A 16,084-nucleotide genomic window follows, 5' to 3' on the forward strand; every position below is an offset into this window, starting at 1 on the left:
AACATCATTTTACCAAATAATATTTAAAGAGATACTTCATCATGTAGTCATCCTCATGCCATTGCAAACCTGCCCGTTTTTCTTCTGTGTAGCACAAAAGATAATAATTTGAAGAATGAAGAATTTTTGGTCCTTCAAAAAGGACCAAAAATAGGCGTAATGAATCGGCCACTCTTATGTGTTTTTTTTTATTTTATTATATTTGAAGCTTGACAACTTCATAATGAATTAGTAACTTATTGTCTGGAAAATGAATATTATTCAAAATTTCTCTTTTGTGTTCCCTAGAGCAAAGAAAGTAATTTGGGTTTGGGACGACATGAGGGTGAGTAAATAGTTTTTGGTGGATTATCTCTTTTTACTTTACTTTTGTTTCTTTTTTTTATATTGCAGCTTCAGGGAATGAAAATCTAGTTATGATTTGTATGGGTTTTTTGTTCTGTTGGTTGATGCCTGAACAAAGGTGATTTCTGATTTGTTTTCTAAACCAACTGCTCTAGTAACTGTCATTTGCACGCTTGCACTTTCTAGAGTCCTTTGGGAAAGACAGCAACAACAAAGAACAAATGAGAATGTTCAATGACATGTAAGAATATATTGTATATTTATTAATTTTTATTAAAAAAAGAACCCTCCGATTTTTAGTGATTGGTACTTCAAGAGGCGTCTAATGTAAGAGTTTACAGTGTCTCAGGACAAGCTGTCAAATATGGAATCAAGATTTTATTTTGCAGCTCGGGAGACAAGAACGGACACATGGTGGTGCTTAAAAACGGATATCACAGGTGTGCAGGTGCATACGAAACTTTTTATTTGGACTCTTAGGAGACACACTGAATAATAAGCAAATAAAACATCCCGAATCTGGAGAGCATCATGTTAAAATTCACAATTTGAGTAAAATACACCTACAGGATACGTGAGTGTAATTTAAAAAAAGGGAAATGTCCTTCTGATTTAACTATTGCAGCGACCTTAATTTACCTTAATGGAACTAGAAAAAGTTTTGGCACGAGAAAATACGCATCAATGGTGTGATCTGTAATCATGCAAAAGTAATGTAGGAAATAATTTGCATCAGAAAGAATGCTTAAATGAATTATTTAACACTATTTCCCTTATAATTCAACCAAATACAATCATGATTGCATTATAATGGACCCTCGGGTGATCATTTATCAATAATATACATGATTTTTTGAAATGCACATGGATGCTAAATAATCATACCTTCCTGAGGTGGAGATCTCGGATCTGGTTGGGGCCTATCACGACAAACATCCCAACCAGATCTTAATACTGTCATGATGAGTTGTGTCTGAACGGTTCCTGATGCTACTTCATCTTTTATGGTTGTATTAAAGTCACTTTAACTAAAACTAAATTGTCTGATATTCAGATTTAGACCTGCGCTTTTTAAAAGGGAGTATTCATCCAAGCAAAGACAATGAAGTTCTCTTGCATTTAGAAAAATACAATTTGTCTTCATGAGTGCAATAATAATAACTGACAAGCTTTTTGCAAGAGTCCTTTTCTATAACGACTGCACTTTTTAAAAATTCTGTCTACTAATTTAAATTCACCAAAATCATTTTTGCACCAAACAAGATTTTCTGGGGACGTACAATCTATTCATTTATGAATTTATGCCAGTGTAACAGTTATTGTGTCAGTGCTTACAGATCTCTACAGTACCACAAATGGCAACCAACCTCTATATCATGTATTAACAGAAACCTGAAACTTAGTTGTGACTGAAAAGTGACTGAAACGAGCTTTAAATGTTGTGAAGGAGGAAAGCCCAGCTAGTGCTCAGCGTTCTCAGAAAGGAGAGGTGTCCGGCTGTTCACATGGCCATCAAAAACACTCATCTAAAGACAAAAGACAACAGGAGTATCAGCAGTGTTGGGGAAAGTTACTTTTAAAAGTAATGCATTATAACATTGCGTTACTCCATAAAAAAGTAATTACGTTACTTAGTTACTTTTTTTGGAAAGTAATGCGTTACGTTACTTTTGCGTTACTTTTTAAATCTGGACAGGGCTTGCTTGTTTGTTTTTAAAATAAAAAAGTTATATTTTTGGCAAATATAAAAGCGTAAATATACGTCCGTAGAATGCAGAAGAAGAAATTCAACACACTTCAGCAATAAAAAAAGACAAATGTTTGTCTAGAGTAATTTTTGCTTATTAGTACGGTTGAACTGGATCATCGAAGGTCAGAAGCAAAGACATTGGTTAATAGAATGGGATTAAATACATAAAGGATATTTGTGTTGTTTAACATTTAATTATTGCAGGTTTGCGTCATATTCTGAGTTGCATTATTTTTATTCATTTTGAGGAATACTGAATCTGTGTTTTAATTTTTTTTTGTGAGTGAGATGAATTAATGCATATTCATATTTATTTTAGAACTACAGTAACATCTTCTGATTTCTCTCAACATGGGGACAGGAGAGCTGTCAATCAATAAATTGGGAAAAAAAGTAACTTGCGTTACTTATTTGAAAAAGTATCCCAGATATTCTCTTGTAAATTAAAAAGTAATGCGTTACTTTACTAGTTACTTGAAGAAAGTAATCTGATTACGTAACTCGTACTTGTAATGCATTACCCCAACACTGAGTATCAGTGCTCAGTTCCAAAAAATTTAAAAATGAAGCACAAAAAACAACAACTCCTACTTACACTCTTCGGTTTATAAACCCCCAGTTTAAAACGACAGCACACCACATCTACGCAGAAGCCAACTAGACCGTGCAACATGCCTGCAGAAACAAATCGCAATCATTGAATCTTTTCAAATTAGATTTGTATTTATTTTATTAGCAAATATTCTCATTTACCTGTTGTTGAGAAAATGCCTCCTATGATGCCACAGAGCCGCACGAGGAACTGCCAAAAGGGCATGTGCTGCTCAGTCACCTTCACAATCAGTGAGCTGATGTCATACTTCATAAAGATCCCAGAAACCCCATGACTCCCCGCTGCGTGGTTAATCACTCGCTCCTAAAGCAAAGAGAATCCAAACGTGGCATCAGTGATCATTCTTGGGCAGTCATGGATACACAATGTACTTTACAAAGATAACTTTTTAAAATAGAACTTTGTAAAATGTAGCAAATCGTGTCAGTTTTAAATATAATTTTAATTTAAAGGGGTCATATGGTGCAATTTTAAATTTTCCTTTCTCTTTGGAGAGTTACAAGCTGTTCGTGCATGGATAAGATCCCTAAAGTTGCAAAGACAAAGTCTCAAATCCAAAGAGATATTCTTTATGAAAGTTAAGACTTGTCCACGCCTACCTAAAATGGCTCGTTCTAACACGCCCCCACATATCTACATCACGATGTGGAAAGAATTGCATAACGCCGCCCAAATGTTCACGCTAAGAAAGAAGGCATAACTTTTATTCTCGCTGTAGTATTGTTGCATCTATAGTATTGTAAGCCCGCCATTCTCAAGCCCCCCCGCCGCCGCTCACTCTAGCCTGCCGTGCGTTTCGTTGTGAAAGCGAAACTACTTTGTTTGGTCTTCCAAAACAGGACACGACTAGAAATCAGTGGTTAAGTTGTATTTAAAACACTGTTCCAGAACAGTTCAACCCAAATATTCAGATATGTGCAGCGCATTTTATGGAGAACTGTTTCCTGATCCTGTAAGAGTAGACTACAATGCCGGCTGTTCTGACTCACAGTCTGTAAGTACGTTTTCATATTTAAAGAATTTGCCACTGACGATTCAAACGTGAGTTTTGAGCAGTGTAGAGTAGCACTTGTTTGTCTTTTCTCCGATCACAAATGCAGACATGGTTTTATGTTTACGCGGCGCGATACGCAACGCGTAAAAAGACAGTATAAGTCATTATAATCCGTAATTATATCCCCACTGGATGCAACAAATGCCTCGCTTATAATGGGTTTTTAAATGTTTTTGTCTCGTCGCTCCATCACAGTATGGTAAAGCCGTCTTTCCACTATCTCCAACAAATGACAAGCGACAGACCGGAAGTCATTCATTTCCAATGGAGAGTAGTGCGGGAGCTGTGTGGATTTCCGATCATATGCGTATGCGGAAAATTCGGATCCGATTTGAGCTGCGGATGCGTTAAAATATTTGAACTTCTGCGGCTAGGCCGTATGCGACCGGCCGACCGGATGTGATGTATTCTATTAAAAACTATGAGTGTAAGGTTAGAATTACCAATATTTTGTTCACTTTACCATTATTCTTTAAACACTATTTCTGTAAAATGGTGCTTTAAAATAATTATGGCAGAAATAATTATTTTATAATTATTAAATCATTATTTACAATGATTAGCCCCATAAAACCTACTATGTTTTTATTTTGGGGGTCATTTGTGATGATACATTCATACATCAATCATTCAAATCATTAATTTTACCATGGTGAATATGCCGAGGTAACGGTTGCTGCACGACCAGTTTAAAAGTACTGTGCGACTGCCACTAGGGGGAGAAATACGACAGGGGTGTCCGAATGTCGTGTGCAGTGGAAAGGCGGCTTAACATTTCCGTCACACACTTGAGGGATTCGGCCAATCACAACGCACTGGATAGCTGGCCAATCAGAGCACACCGCACTTTTCAGACCGATGAGCTTTTTAAAAATCGACGCATTTCAGAAAGGCAGGGCATAGAGGAGATACAATAATGTACAGTACCTTAAACCGCATAAACACATTGCATTACACCAAATAATGTTCTTTTTAGCAACATCATATGACCCCTTTAAACTACAGATGGTTATGAATATATATTTAAAGCTGTCTGTACCCGCTCAGTGACAGAATACTGGTGTGTGTCCGCTGACACCTTGTACGTCTGCAGTTTTGTGGGCACAATGGTAATAAAGTACTGGAACATTTGATTATCTAGCAGACAAAAAAGGAAGACATTTTTTTTTTATAGTCAGCCTCATCAGAAATTGAACTTTTTGCTGATTTTTTTTTTTTTTTAATGTTGATGTAATATAATTTGAATTAGAAGAATTTACAAAAATAACTGAACTGAACTTTTAATTTAAATATTATTATTAAAAAATATTATTTATATATTTGTACATTTAAATTGTATTACCAGCATGAATATATATTTATGCCGATACCATTTTTAATATAATTTAATTACAAAAATGCTTTCAGATTTAAGATCGAACTGTATAATTTAATATAATTTTAATTATCTTAATATTTTGTTATATATTCTTATAAATTGTATTATCAGTATAAATATATATTTATGGTGATAATATAATTTGTAATAAAAAAAATATGATTGATTATTGAACATAATTGAATTAGAGAAACGCAAAAATGCTCTCAAACTTCTGTATTTTAGTGTATTGTGTATGTGAAAATTTGATTTGAATTAGAAAAATGCATAACACATACACACACACTTATTTCCTTAAATATTGATAAATGTTTCGATTACTTACGATCTGCAGACACTTTTTCCGTGCCATCCAGTGGATTTAATATGCCAGGGATTTCCTCTCCAAAAGACAGGTGGTCTATCCGATGGGAGAAGTTGTATGCTGAAACATTAAACAGTCCTTATTAGCAAACTGACCAGTTAGACAAAAAATGTAAGGCACCATTTGCTTTTTTTAGTGGAACAGATGTTGCCTTTGGGTCTGGATTCAAAAGCACTAGATACGTTTTGCATAGAATGAGCCATTCAGATAATGTCAATAGAATCAAAGCACTTTATTCTAGAACATTGCTATGCTAGGTTTGAAGAAGCTCTTCAGCTCACTCTCATGGCTGACCAGGGCCGCAAGATGAGCATGACCTCGAGGGTGTGGGATGGCCCTGAAATGAACATGAAATAAGAAAATTCAGAGAAGATATCCCAACCCAGACTTCCCAACTGACACACATTAGAACTCTAAAAGTAGGTCCGCAGTACTTAAAAACAACTTTTACTGGAGTTAAGATATAATTGGATGCAATAAACAGGATGAAAAGAGACCTACTTGCCAACAGTGATGTGGAAATTTCCTGCTACTTTATTGACATAGAGGTGTCCGTGTATCCGGCAGGCGTTTAGAGGCTGAGTGGGATCATCTTCCCTACAGGAAGTGAATGGAAAACGACATACTCCATTAGAAATGACTACTATATTTGCACGATTCTTGTTTGACATGTGGCTTAATATGTTCCCGTACAGGTGTCATGTGTTCTGACCTGGGTGGGAGAGCAGTGGGGGCACCTTTCATGACGTTCTTAAACAAAACATCCTGGAGTGAATGTTCCTCACGCAGACGGTTCTGAATGAGCAAAAGTGTTCTGATGGACACAATACCATAACAGTTCAGATTTTTCTTTATAAAACGAATAGTTCCAGACAGTGACGGTCCTTGATTCTGATTGGTTGAGCCGCGTTCAAAGCTGTTGTAAATTACTCTTCAAACATACACCTTTGTTTACGTTTGTGTGTATTACATTATTGCTTTATTAAATAATCACATCTTTATATATTATTGCAATTTAAATATTATTAATGATAATAATAATTAAGAAAATATGATAATGATAATCCTAATTTACCTGTGCCAGAGCCTCTGCTGAGGAGAAAGATCAAATATCTAATGTTCTTTCAGTGGATGGTGCCAATCATTCGAAGTTCAATGAAGCCATTGCAGGTTTGTTCAAGTGCTTTATCTTCTTTTGTTTTTTCCAGTCCGTTAAAAAGAAGCGCTTTTATTTAATTCTGTGAAACCGGTTTTCATTTTGCAGGAAATGGACTACAGTAGAATGACAGAGCGTCTGCTTAGACTAGCAGTAAGTTAAACCAACTACACTAAATTCCTCCTCAGAATAGAAACATAAACCTGTGTTCAGATTTTCACTTAGATCTGTTGTTTTGATGGAGAATATGAAGCAAGAAACGAATGATGGAATAAACTGATATCTATTTTTATACTAGGTGCCCAACCATCTCATCTGGCTGATTTTCTTCTACTGTTTTTTCCATTCCTCAATGAACTTTGTGGCTGAGCTATTGAGGTTTGGAGATCGGGAATTCTACCGTGACTGGTGGTGAGAGAGCTTTACAGTTATTTCTCTTAAAAATAAAAAAAAATGCTTTATTTGAGCAGCTAGAGGTACCACTTTCACACCATACTGCGTTTGATAGGCTTTAAATGCAGTCAGTCTGGTTTATATGTGCCATCTCTGCCTCTTCCATTTCATATGTAGAGTTTTTATTTTAAGTCTCAGATGGATTGTGACACTGTGTTTCTTTTAGGAACTCCGAGACAATAACGTACTTCTGGCAAAACTGGAATATTCCCGTGCACAAGTGGTGTCTCCGGTGAGTGAACGGAGGTTTTGAAAGAGACCACAGACAGCTGTTGGGAGCAGTGGGGGCACCTTTCATGACGTTCTTAAACAAAACATCCTGGAGTGAATGTTCCTCACGCAGACGGTTCTGAATGAGCAAAAGTGTTCTGATGGACACAATACCATAACAGTTCAGATTTTTCTTTATAAAACGAATAGTTCCAGACAGTGACGGTCCTTGATTCTGATTGGTTGAGCCGCGTTCAAAGCTGTTGTAAATTACTCTTCAAACATACACCTTTGTTTACGTTTGTGTGTATTACATTATTGCTTTATTAAATAATCACATCTTTATATATTATTGCAATTTAAATATTATTAATGATAATAATAATTAAGAAAATATGATAATGATAATCCTAATTTACCTGTGCCAGAGCCTCTGCTGAGGAGAAAGATCAAAAATAACCTGCAGAAAAGAGGTGTAAAATATGTTATGGCACCACTTTAACAAGATTCTAGCAAATAAGTAACCTTCAGCTACTCACAGGTTCATACTGAAGGCCATCAGATGCCACCATCGTCTCGGCTAGATCTAACACATCTGCTCCAACAACTGAAAAAAAAACCCTGGCAATTACTGACAATTTTATGCTACAGTTTATTCAACATATTACTATAGTAAGATATACTTACATTGGCACCTCATGGCAACTGTGATATCAATATTAATTCGTAGTTTGCTGCAAGATGAAAATATAAACAAAATGTTAGTGTTTTTAATCATGTTATATATAATAACAAAATAGACCTAGTAAAATCACCTAGTAAAATCCTTATCCACTTCATACTCGTATTTCATCCATGTGTCTCGATATACAAAGAACTCAAAGAAGGCCAAGAGTGCCATGGCCGTGAAGGCCAACACAGACACTGAGGAAGAAAATTAAAAACAATATAATTTAATTTCAATTCAGTACCACAGCTGTAATATTTGAGGAGTCAGAAAAGAAAATGTGCAATATTATCTACAGTAAATAACACCATACAAATAACTCACACATCACTGAGATACTATTATTTATTAATGTTTTTATATTTTATTTTACATTTATATTTTCCACTATGTATATCTATATAGTATTTATTTACCTCCGATTTAGTTATTTTAGTACATCAAATGAATATATATCCTCCTGGGACCGGCACAGACTTTTGTCCTTTATAGAGGACATTCTATTTTAGTGAATTTCTCTGAGACCACACATGCCACAGTTTTAGGATGTCCTGTACAGGGCACATTCAGGGCTTTTTAGAGATATCAAATGTTTGGAGGTTTGATCATAAACAAACCTTCTCCTTGGTGTTTAAATATGACTGATATTGACAGAATGATCAAATTTAGCACTCTTCGGGAAATATGATATTGTTTTGTAATTATTTTGTAATCATCATTTAAATCGGACTAATTTTAAATTTTTTTGTTGTAAATAAACATCTCAGAAAAATGTTATGGGGTTTAAAATCGGAATGAGGTTTTGTTACGAAACAAGGCGTAATCATACATGTCTTCTGTAGAGGACACCAGGACAAACATCATGTTAATCAGGCATTTTGGGGAAAGAAATTACAGATGATATTCCTATGAAATATGAGATATTCTAATGAAAAAGTTATTACTCCCATTATTTTTCATTATGGTTTTCCCCAAGAATACATTAATATGCCAATTAGATGCAGTGTATAGATACATTGTATAGAATGGGAATATCAATTTATGACATTTGGACATTTTACGCACATATTCCATAAAGTACAGTAGTATATCAAATCATTCTGCTGTATCTTTCATAACATAGTTGAGAATCATCTTTGTACAAAGTTTGGTTAAAAATAGCCTGAAACCCAAAAACCGATTGGTGATTGAAAAAAATAAAACATTGTTTTTGCCTATACATGCCTTTTCATGTCTATTTATTTTGTTGAATAACTTAACATCCTCCATTTGTTTCTTATGCTCCAACCAATGTAATGAGAAAAAAAAAAAAACATTCACAAAACATTTGTATGGTTCTCAGGAGGATATGGCAAATGAAATCTCAGCTCATCTCACCAGTTCCTCCACTGGCTGTTGTCTCCACATAACTCTCAGGAACCTTGGGAAAAGCATCCACCTCCTTTACAAAGTTCAGGGCTTTTTTTCTGTTCAGCCTCCTCATCGTCACAGCAGTTGGCTGTTATCTTCCTCATGAATTTGACATCCTCCATTTGTTTCTTATGCTCCAACCAATGTAATGAGAAAAAAAAACAACATTCACAAAACATTTGTATGGTTCTCAGGAGGATATGGCAAATGAAATCTCAGCTCATCTCACCAGTTCCTCCACTGGCTGTTGTCTCCACATAACTCTCAGGAACCTTGGGAAAAGCATCCACCTCCTTTACAAAGTTCAGGGCTTTTTTTCTGTTCAGCCTCCTCATCGTCACAGCAGTTGGCTGTTATCTTCCTCATGAATTTAGTCTGCGATTCATCATTTATTGATAAACCAAGGTGAGTTGCACAATTATATACATTTAGCCCAATGCTAAATATGCGAAACGTTTAAGCACACAAGCTAGGACGTAGACCTATTTTGACTGTAAACAGCTCTTAAAGAGTATTTTCTAACAATTCGTCTGTGAATGCTCAGTTGTCTATGGTTACTGTTAGGCATTGCTAGCCGTGCACTTGTCTGGCTTGCTATTTTACTTACTTTGTGTTCTACCTACCTTGAAATCCTATTTTAAACGGCACATTGTGGTTTCTGCAAATTTCAAATAAATAATCTCCTTTTACAATAAGCGTTTAATGAAATAACGGACAGAAATGTAGAGCACTCGCGAGAGGGAAGCTGATGTGTTGTAGTCGCACGCTTCCGGTCTGGTGGATTATGGGATATGTAGTCATCAAAATACGGGGGGAAATGAGTACTAGCTTACTACTCGTACCATTTCTGTTATATCTTTGTTTTAGAAGTAGTACGAGTTTAGAGTTCAAAATAATCCAAATCCAAGCAAACAGAGTCTAATTAAAAGACTCGCATCGTGCACTACGAGAAAGCTTTTATTTAACGACATACATTGTTTTCCTGAATTCAGAAATAATACTAAATAATAACTAATGCGGTTCTGAACATGAACATTTCACAACACAAGGTAAACATGTCTGATTTTAAATGTATCCGTACAACTTTTTTTGTCTGCAAAAAGTAGGCTAGCTTGCATTATTTTTCCAGGCCATTACCACAGCGGTCACATAAATATATAAAGCTCAGTGTTGGGGAAAGCTACTTTTAAAAGTAATGCATTACAATATTGCGTTACTCCCTAAAAAAAGTAACTAATTACGTTACTTAGTTACTTTTTATGGAAAGTAATGCGTTATATTACTTTTGCATTACTTTTTAAATATAAGCAGGGCTTGTTTGTTTTTAATATAAGAAGTTCTATTTATAGCAAATGTAAAAGCCCTTTCACACCAAAAAGTGTAATGAATAAACCTCAGGCTGAAGCAAAAGTAAATTCACGTCTGTACAGTAGAACTCAGGAGAAGAAACACTCTTCAGCAATAAAAAACAAAGTACAATTGTTAAGTTTCTCTAAAGTCATTTTTGCTTATTATTATGGTTGAACTGGATCATCAAAGGTCAGCAGCAAAGACATTGGTTAATAAAATGGGATTAGATACATTTGTGTTATTTAACATATTTAATTATTGCAGGTTTGCGTCATATTCTGAGTTCGCATTTCACTTTTTTAATTCATTTTGATGAATACTAAATCAGTTTTTTTGTGAATGGGATGAATTAATGCACATTCACATTTAGTCTAGAACTACAGTAACATCATGTTCACACAGCGCACACAATTCCTCTGCACTTCTGATTCCTCCCAATATGGTGACAGGAGAGCTGTCAGTCAATAAATAGGAAAACAAAGTAACTGGCATTACTTTTTTGAAAAAGTAACTCCGATATGTTCTTGTAAATTAAAAAAGTAATGCGTTACTTTACTAGTTACTTGAAAAAAGTAATCTGATTACGTAACTCGCATTACTTGTAATGAGTTACCCCCAACACTGATAAAGCTAGAACAGAAAACATGAAATTTAAATAACATTTAACAACAGTACCAAATTAGTAGCACTAAAAACATTTTCGCATAATAAACCTTAAGCTGTAGGCTTGCATCACCGTACTTTTAAGTGGCATCTGAATGTAGGACACATAAATCTAAATGTCAGCTGAATCCGGCCCCTCGTCCCGTAACACTGGCTGTTCATGGCTGTCAGAGGTTGGTGTGCCGGTGTTCTCTTGAGAGGGGTCTTCAGAACAGCAGCTAATGGCGGGCGATATAACATCAGGGCTTGTGTCACATGACTCCGTGCTCTGTTCGGACGTTGCAGTAGTAGTGATGGTGGTGGCCACGCTGGGAGGAATGGGGTCAAATTCATCATCATCCTCCAGGTTGGAACATTCATTGATGTCTGTTGCAAACAAAGTGGTTTGATTACACAACTTGAGCAAAACTGGTACAAAATAAGGAAGGCACAATGTATTTTGTATTATGCACGACCAATCAAAAGTGTCACATGATCATTCTAATATGCTCAAGAAACATTTCTTATTATTATCAATGCTGAAAACAGCTGTGCTGCTTAATATTTTTGTGGAAACTCTTGATACATTTTTCCAGGAGTCTTTGTTGAATAGAACGTTCAAAAGAACTGCATCTATTTGAAATAGAAATCTACTGTAACATTATTCATTTCTTTACAGTCACTTTTGATCAATTTAATGCATCCTTGCTGAATAAGTATTAATGGAGTATTGATTTTTTTTAAATCTTACTGTAGTGTACATTAGTGATTTTTTTATATCGGTAAATATTGGATATTCAATTGTGGATGCTCATTTTTAGTTTTTAGAAACTAAAAAGGATAATGCTAGATTATTTTTTTTTTTACTTAAGATTGAACCATTTTGTGATTAGTCTTTCCTAGGTGCCACAATATTGTTTTAACATGGACAAAAACTACTGATTTTTATTTTTGCATTTTATTTATTTATTTTGTCAAAACAGCAGTTTAATCGTAGTGCATCCCAATACAAAATACTGCATTATAACTTACTGCTGAAGGCCTCTGGATATTGTTTCGCAACCTTGCCTTTTAAAGTCCTGGGGAAACACAAATTATATTATGCATAGGAAATAACTAATGTTACACAATAAATTGTAATATTATGCTTAACAACCATTGTTTGCATTTTCAAACTTCCATGACAAGCTTGAATGTGTTAATCTTATCATACACTTGCTTGTAATGGAGGGAGAAGTGTTCATGTCAGATCTTAGCTTTCCCACATCATCATAATTAATGTCTTAAGTTGTGAATATAATACCTTATTCGTCTGAAAATGCTGTCCAAGTCTTTCTTCATCTCTATTAAAGTGCGGGTGTGCATTAGAAAGTGTTCATTCATCTGTTGTAAGCGCACATTGGACAGTCCGTTGAAGTTGATCAGCATCTCATTGGTCTTCTCAAACCGGTCCAGCCTGGAATACAAAATACATGCAGCAAAATCAGGATGAAGGCATAAAAATGCTGCCTAGGCAGGTCACTAGATAGGGAAACTCACATGTGTCTCTGAGCTTGAATGATGGCGTTCACGTCTTCAGAGTTCACCATGCTGAGCATCCTGTTACAGAATATTCCCGATGCTGTGGGCTCCATGATGAGGCTTTTCATAAAACACAAGATATTAACGTTAATCATGAATCAAGTCAATAATGAACCGATTGATACAAGTAACGTTATAGTCGCTTACGTTGTGAAATATTCACTGACTAGTTTGCGTCTGACTTGGTTTTAATTCAAAAACGTCTTCATCAGATGCACACTTGGATGAGGCTTTGACGCAAACACATACACCTTTTATTATACTTGTAAAACGATTTAAAAAAATGACCGCACCGAAAAGCAGTCAGACATTTTTGTTGTGAAGTTGTCATATGATCACATGAGAGTGGCGTAACTCGGGAGGCGGGATCACGGAGATTTTGTAAGCGTTGATTGGCTTTTGAATTTTCATTTATTTTGAATTATTGATTCATTTTATTTTATATTAAAGAATACATAAAAATGAATCGAATAATAAATAACGCACGAATTATTTTATACAACATTTTTAAACTGAATTATTTTTACAACATTTTTCAACATTACATTTTTAATGCTAGATATGATTTTTACATAAAACAATGCATGCCTTTTTAATCATTCTATAATGACACATATTATGTGTCACATGAGGATAAATAGTTCATAATAGTATCATATATGTTGCATGTTTGTTGCATTTATTATATATTTTTATATATTTAATATTAAATAATAATTAGAAATATTAATAATTCCATGAAATAATAATTGATAATGACTATTTCAGGTAAAACAATGTGTCACTTGAAGAGGATAAATAGTTCACGTTTGAAATTTAATATTTATTTATTTATTCAGCACCACAATAAAGCAATATCACTTCAAATCAAATCTTGTATGAGTCTCTGGCTCGAGGGCCGGTTGTGTTGAGTCCTGCTTCACCTTTGTTCAAACAAACACTGTGCTGGCGCTGGTTGTCACCGCACAGACAGCCCTGAAGGTTCTGCTGGAGCTTGTGGGAAATGTCACGGTGAGTGGGCTTCATGAATGATTTGTTTCTACCAGACATGTGCAGGTTCCTCTTCTGCCTTTAACCTTAACAGATAACACTAACTTCTCAAAATGCCACGCATAGCTAATGAAAATGAGAACACCTCTGCACCAGTCCACACCCCCAGTGTGTTACAATGCTATTTTAGTATTTGATGTTGGCTTTATGTTATAATTAACACTAATATATATGCAAATTAATAATGTGTTTCCTTTAAAAATGTAAACAAAAGCTCCTGGTGGTGAATATTGCTTAATTTAATAATAATAATAATATTTAATTATAAAGTATAAATATTATTATTATTAATTAGTCATTCTAAAAAATATTTTGATATTATCATATAAATAAAAAATTTGCAAAAAATAATTTTATTAATAATTGTTTAATTTAAGATGTTTATGTTTACGCCACTGCCTGCATCTCAATGTAGTTCCGCGGTTGTCCAGTACGTGGCAGTAAACCGATTCAAAACGGATTCTCGCTTAGTGAATCATTATAGAAGAAGCCGTTCACGCATTCGAGCTCTTCTGAAGAGTTAATAAAAAATATATCTCAGTATACCAGTTATTCGTATTATTTTACGGATTTACTCTTGACAACAGGTGAGGAACTAATTTTACTAGTTCAATTTGACCGACGACGGAAAAAGTCGCTTATAAAGCAGTTGCGTCCTGTACATCGAGCTGGCTAACATTAGCATCTTCCTATCTAACGTTCAATGCTGGACTTATCTCTCCATATTAATGGTTTTCTCTACCAATAACTCTTTAAGAGCCGTGTTTTAATGTAAAAGTGTCATAAAAAAACACAACACGTCTTTTTGATCTCATTTCAGCTGGTCAGAATGGCATCAGACTGGATTGGCTGTCTTGTTTCAATCCACTGTGGACCAACTCTGGGAGTTTATCAAGGAGAAGTGTCTTCAGTAGATCAGACCAGCCAGACCATCTCTCTCAGACTTCCCTTCCACAATGGAGTCAAGTGCACTGTGCCTGAGGTCACCTTCAGGTGAATAATAAAATGTAGATCCTAAAAGGGTCACTGTCTGACATTGTAGTGTCTGTTTTTGATTCTTTATGAATGATTTTAAGACGGACCATCTCATCTCATCGGTCATATTCTACAAAGTCAAAGTATTATGTTATTAAACATTCTTGATACAACAATTTAATACAGGGTAATCAGAATTTGGATACCAAGTACTATTGTTGACTATATTAAAACTATATTAAAAAAACGATATTATTTCTAATCTGCAGTGCCATGGACATTAAAGATATCAAAATCCTAGAAATCCGTAAGAGCTCAACTGAAGTCCCAAAGCAGAATGGTCCAGACTCCAGCTCCACATTGACGCCACATGGCGGACGCAAGGATAAGGGTGGTGGCGCACCGGGCAATAGCGCTCCTCTGACGGTACCTAACAAAACGGAACCTAAAACGCAGGAAGGAGGGGTGTCTCCAGTGCCACACTACTCAAAGAGTTATGGTGAACGTCACATGGACATGGCTGTCCAAAGTAAAGGCTTTAGACGAAGACACAACTCCTGTGAGTCTCCTGTGTCATTGGATTTTGAATCTAATCTTTCAGATTTTAACTTTTTTTGTATATATGTTTATGTATTTGTATTAGAGCTGCAAAATGTATGGATTTTCCAGTTAAAATGGCAATTAAAAGAAGTATTCCAGGTTTGCTATGCTTGTTTGTAGGGCTGCACAATTTAGTCCAAATTTGGTTATATATCAGTTTGGTTATTAAATAATAATAATAATAAATAAAAACATATAAAATATTTAAAAACAATAACAAAAAAGTAATATTACTAGTATATATTTCACTGTCAAAAAGTATTATCCATCACAACTGTAAAATTAATATAAAAAGTTCATATCAATGTAAAATGCCAATAGTAACTATTGTGTGTGTATACATACTGTGTGTGTGTGTGTGTATATATATATATATATATATATATATATATTGTGTGTGTGTGTCTGTGTGCTTTTTTATATATA

At 34.9% G+C, this 16,084-nt stretch overlaps 3 protein-coding genes across 6 annotated transcripts in view; 1 reads left to right on the plus strand and 2 right to left on the minus strand.

The window, feature by feature from the left end:
• Positions 1-788: 788 nt before the first annotated feature.
• Positions 789-10,669, minus strand: LOC107574188 (endoplasmic reticulum-Golgi intermediate compartment protein 2). Of its 2 annotated transcripts, XM_016260658.1 has the most exons (15): positions 10,084-10,669; positions 9,690-9,835; positions 8,139-8,247; positions 8,011-8,057; positions 7,863-7,930; positions 7,743-7,783; positions 7,405-7,481; positions 6,217-6,241; positions 6,006-6,101; positions 5,786-5,841; positions 5,466-5,564; positions 4,802-4,899; positions 2,849-3,011; positions 2,691-2,770; positions 789-1,871 (listed from the first exon to the last, which is right to left on the minus strand). In XM_016260658.1, the coding sequence occupies exons 2-15, from the start codon at positions 9,793-9,795 to the stop codon at positions 1,806-1,808; spliced, it is 1,131 nt and encodes a 376-aa protein (XP_016116144.1). In that variant the 5' UTR covers positions 9,796-9,835; positions 10,084-10,669; the 3' UTR covers positions 789-1,805. The 2 variants fall into 2 exon arrangements, with proteins under 2 accessions (XP_016116144.1, XP_016116148.1); XM_016260662.1 differs by lacking the exons at positions 9,690-9,835; positions 10,084-10,669 and adding an exon at positions 9,428-9,561.
• A 766-nt stretch (positions 10,670-11,435) lies between these two features.
• Positions 11,436-13,367, minus strand: LOC107574207 (kxDL motif-containing protein 1). 2 transcript variants are annotated; one of them, XM_016260670.1, is made up of 5 exons: positions 13,181-13,367; positions 12,992-13,093; positions 12,756-12,908; positions 12,485-12,531; positions 11,586-11,839 (listed from the first exon to the last, which is right to left on the minus strand). In XM_016260670.1, exons 2-5 carry the CDS (start codon positions 13,084-13,086, stop codon positions 11,586-11,588), a joined length of 549 nt encoding a protein of 182 aa, XP_016116156.1. In that variant the 5' UTR covers positions 13,087-13,093; positions 13,181-13,367. The 2 variants fall into 2 exon arrangements, with proteins under 2 accessions (XP_016116162.1, XP_016116156.1); XM_016260676.1 differs by lacking the exon at positions 13,181-13,367 and having other exon boundaries at positions 11,436-11,839; positions 12,992-13,086.
• Positions 13,368-14,553: 1,186 nt separating this feature from the next.
• Positions 14,554-16,084, plus strand: part of LOC107574174 (enhancer of mRNA-decapping protein 3) — a 7,185-nt gene continuing 5,654 nt past the window's right edge. The window contains exons 1-3 of one of the 2 annotated variants that reach the window (XM_016260638.1): positions 14,554-14,670; positions 14,904-15,076; positions 15,328-15,617. In XM_016260638.1, coding sequence (XP_016116124.1) covers positions 14,913-15,076; positions 15,328-15,617 — 454 coding nt within the window. In that variant the 5' untranslated portion in view covers positions 14,554-14,670; positions 14,904-14,912. The remainder of the gene's footprint in view (positions 14,671-14,903; positions 15,077-15,327; positions 15,618-16,084) is intronic. The other variant, XM_016260646.1, reaches the window with a different exon arrangement.

Source organism: Sinocyclocheilus grahami, unplaced genomic scaffold (assembly GCF_001515645.1).
Source record: "Sinocyclocheilus grahami isolate Dianchi unplaced genomic scaffold, SAMN03320097.WGS_v1.1 scaffold31.1, whole genome shotgun sequence".
Classification (NCBI taxonomy): domain Eukaryota; kingdom Metazoa; phylum Chordata; class Actinopteri; order Cypriniformes; family Cyprinidae; genus Sinocyclocheilus; species Sinocyclocheilus grahami.

Excerpts from the sequence above, each read along its gene's own strand:
- LOC107574188 (XM_016260658.1), bottom strand. The coding sequence starts at position 9,795 with ATGAGGAGGCTGAACAGAAAAAAAGCCCTGAACTTTGTAAAGGAGGTG. Across the intron at positions 7,482-7,742 it reads CAGCAGAGGCTCTGGCACAG|AACACTTTTGCTCATTCAGA; the intron begins GTAAATTAGGAT and ends TGTGTCCATCAG. Across the intron at positions 5,565-5,785 it reads GGCCCTGGTCAGCCATGAGA|CATACAACTTCTCCCATCGG; the intron begins GTGAGCTGAAGA and ends TTAATGTTTCAG.
- LOC107574207 (XM_016260676.1), bottom strand. The coding sequence starts at position 13,086 with ATGGAGCCCACAGCATCGGGAATATTCTGTAACAGGATGCTCAGCATG. Across the intron at positions 12,909-12,991 it reads ATTCAAGCTCAGAGACACAT|GCTGGACCGGTTTGAGAAGA; the intron begins GTGAGTTTCCCT and ends TTTGTATTCCAG. Across the intron at positions 11,840-12,484 it reads ATATCCAGAGGCCTTCAGCA|ACATCAATGAATGTTCCAAC; the intron begins GTAAGTTATAAT and ends TGTTTGCAACAG.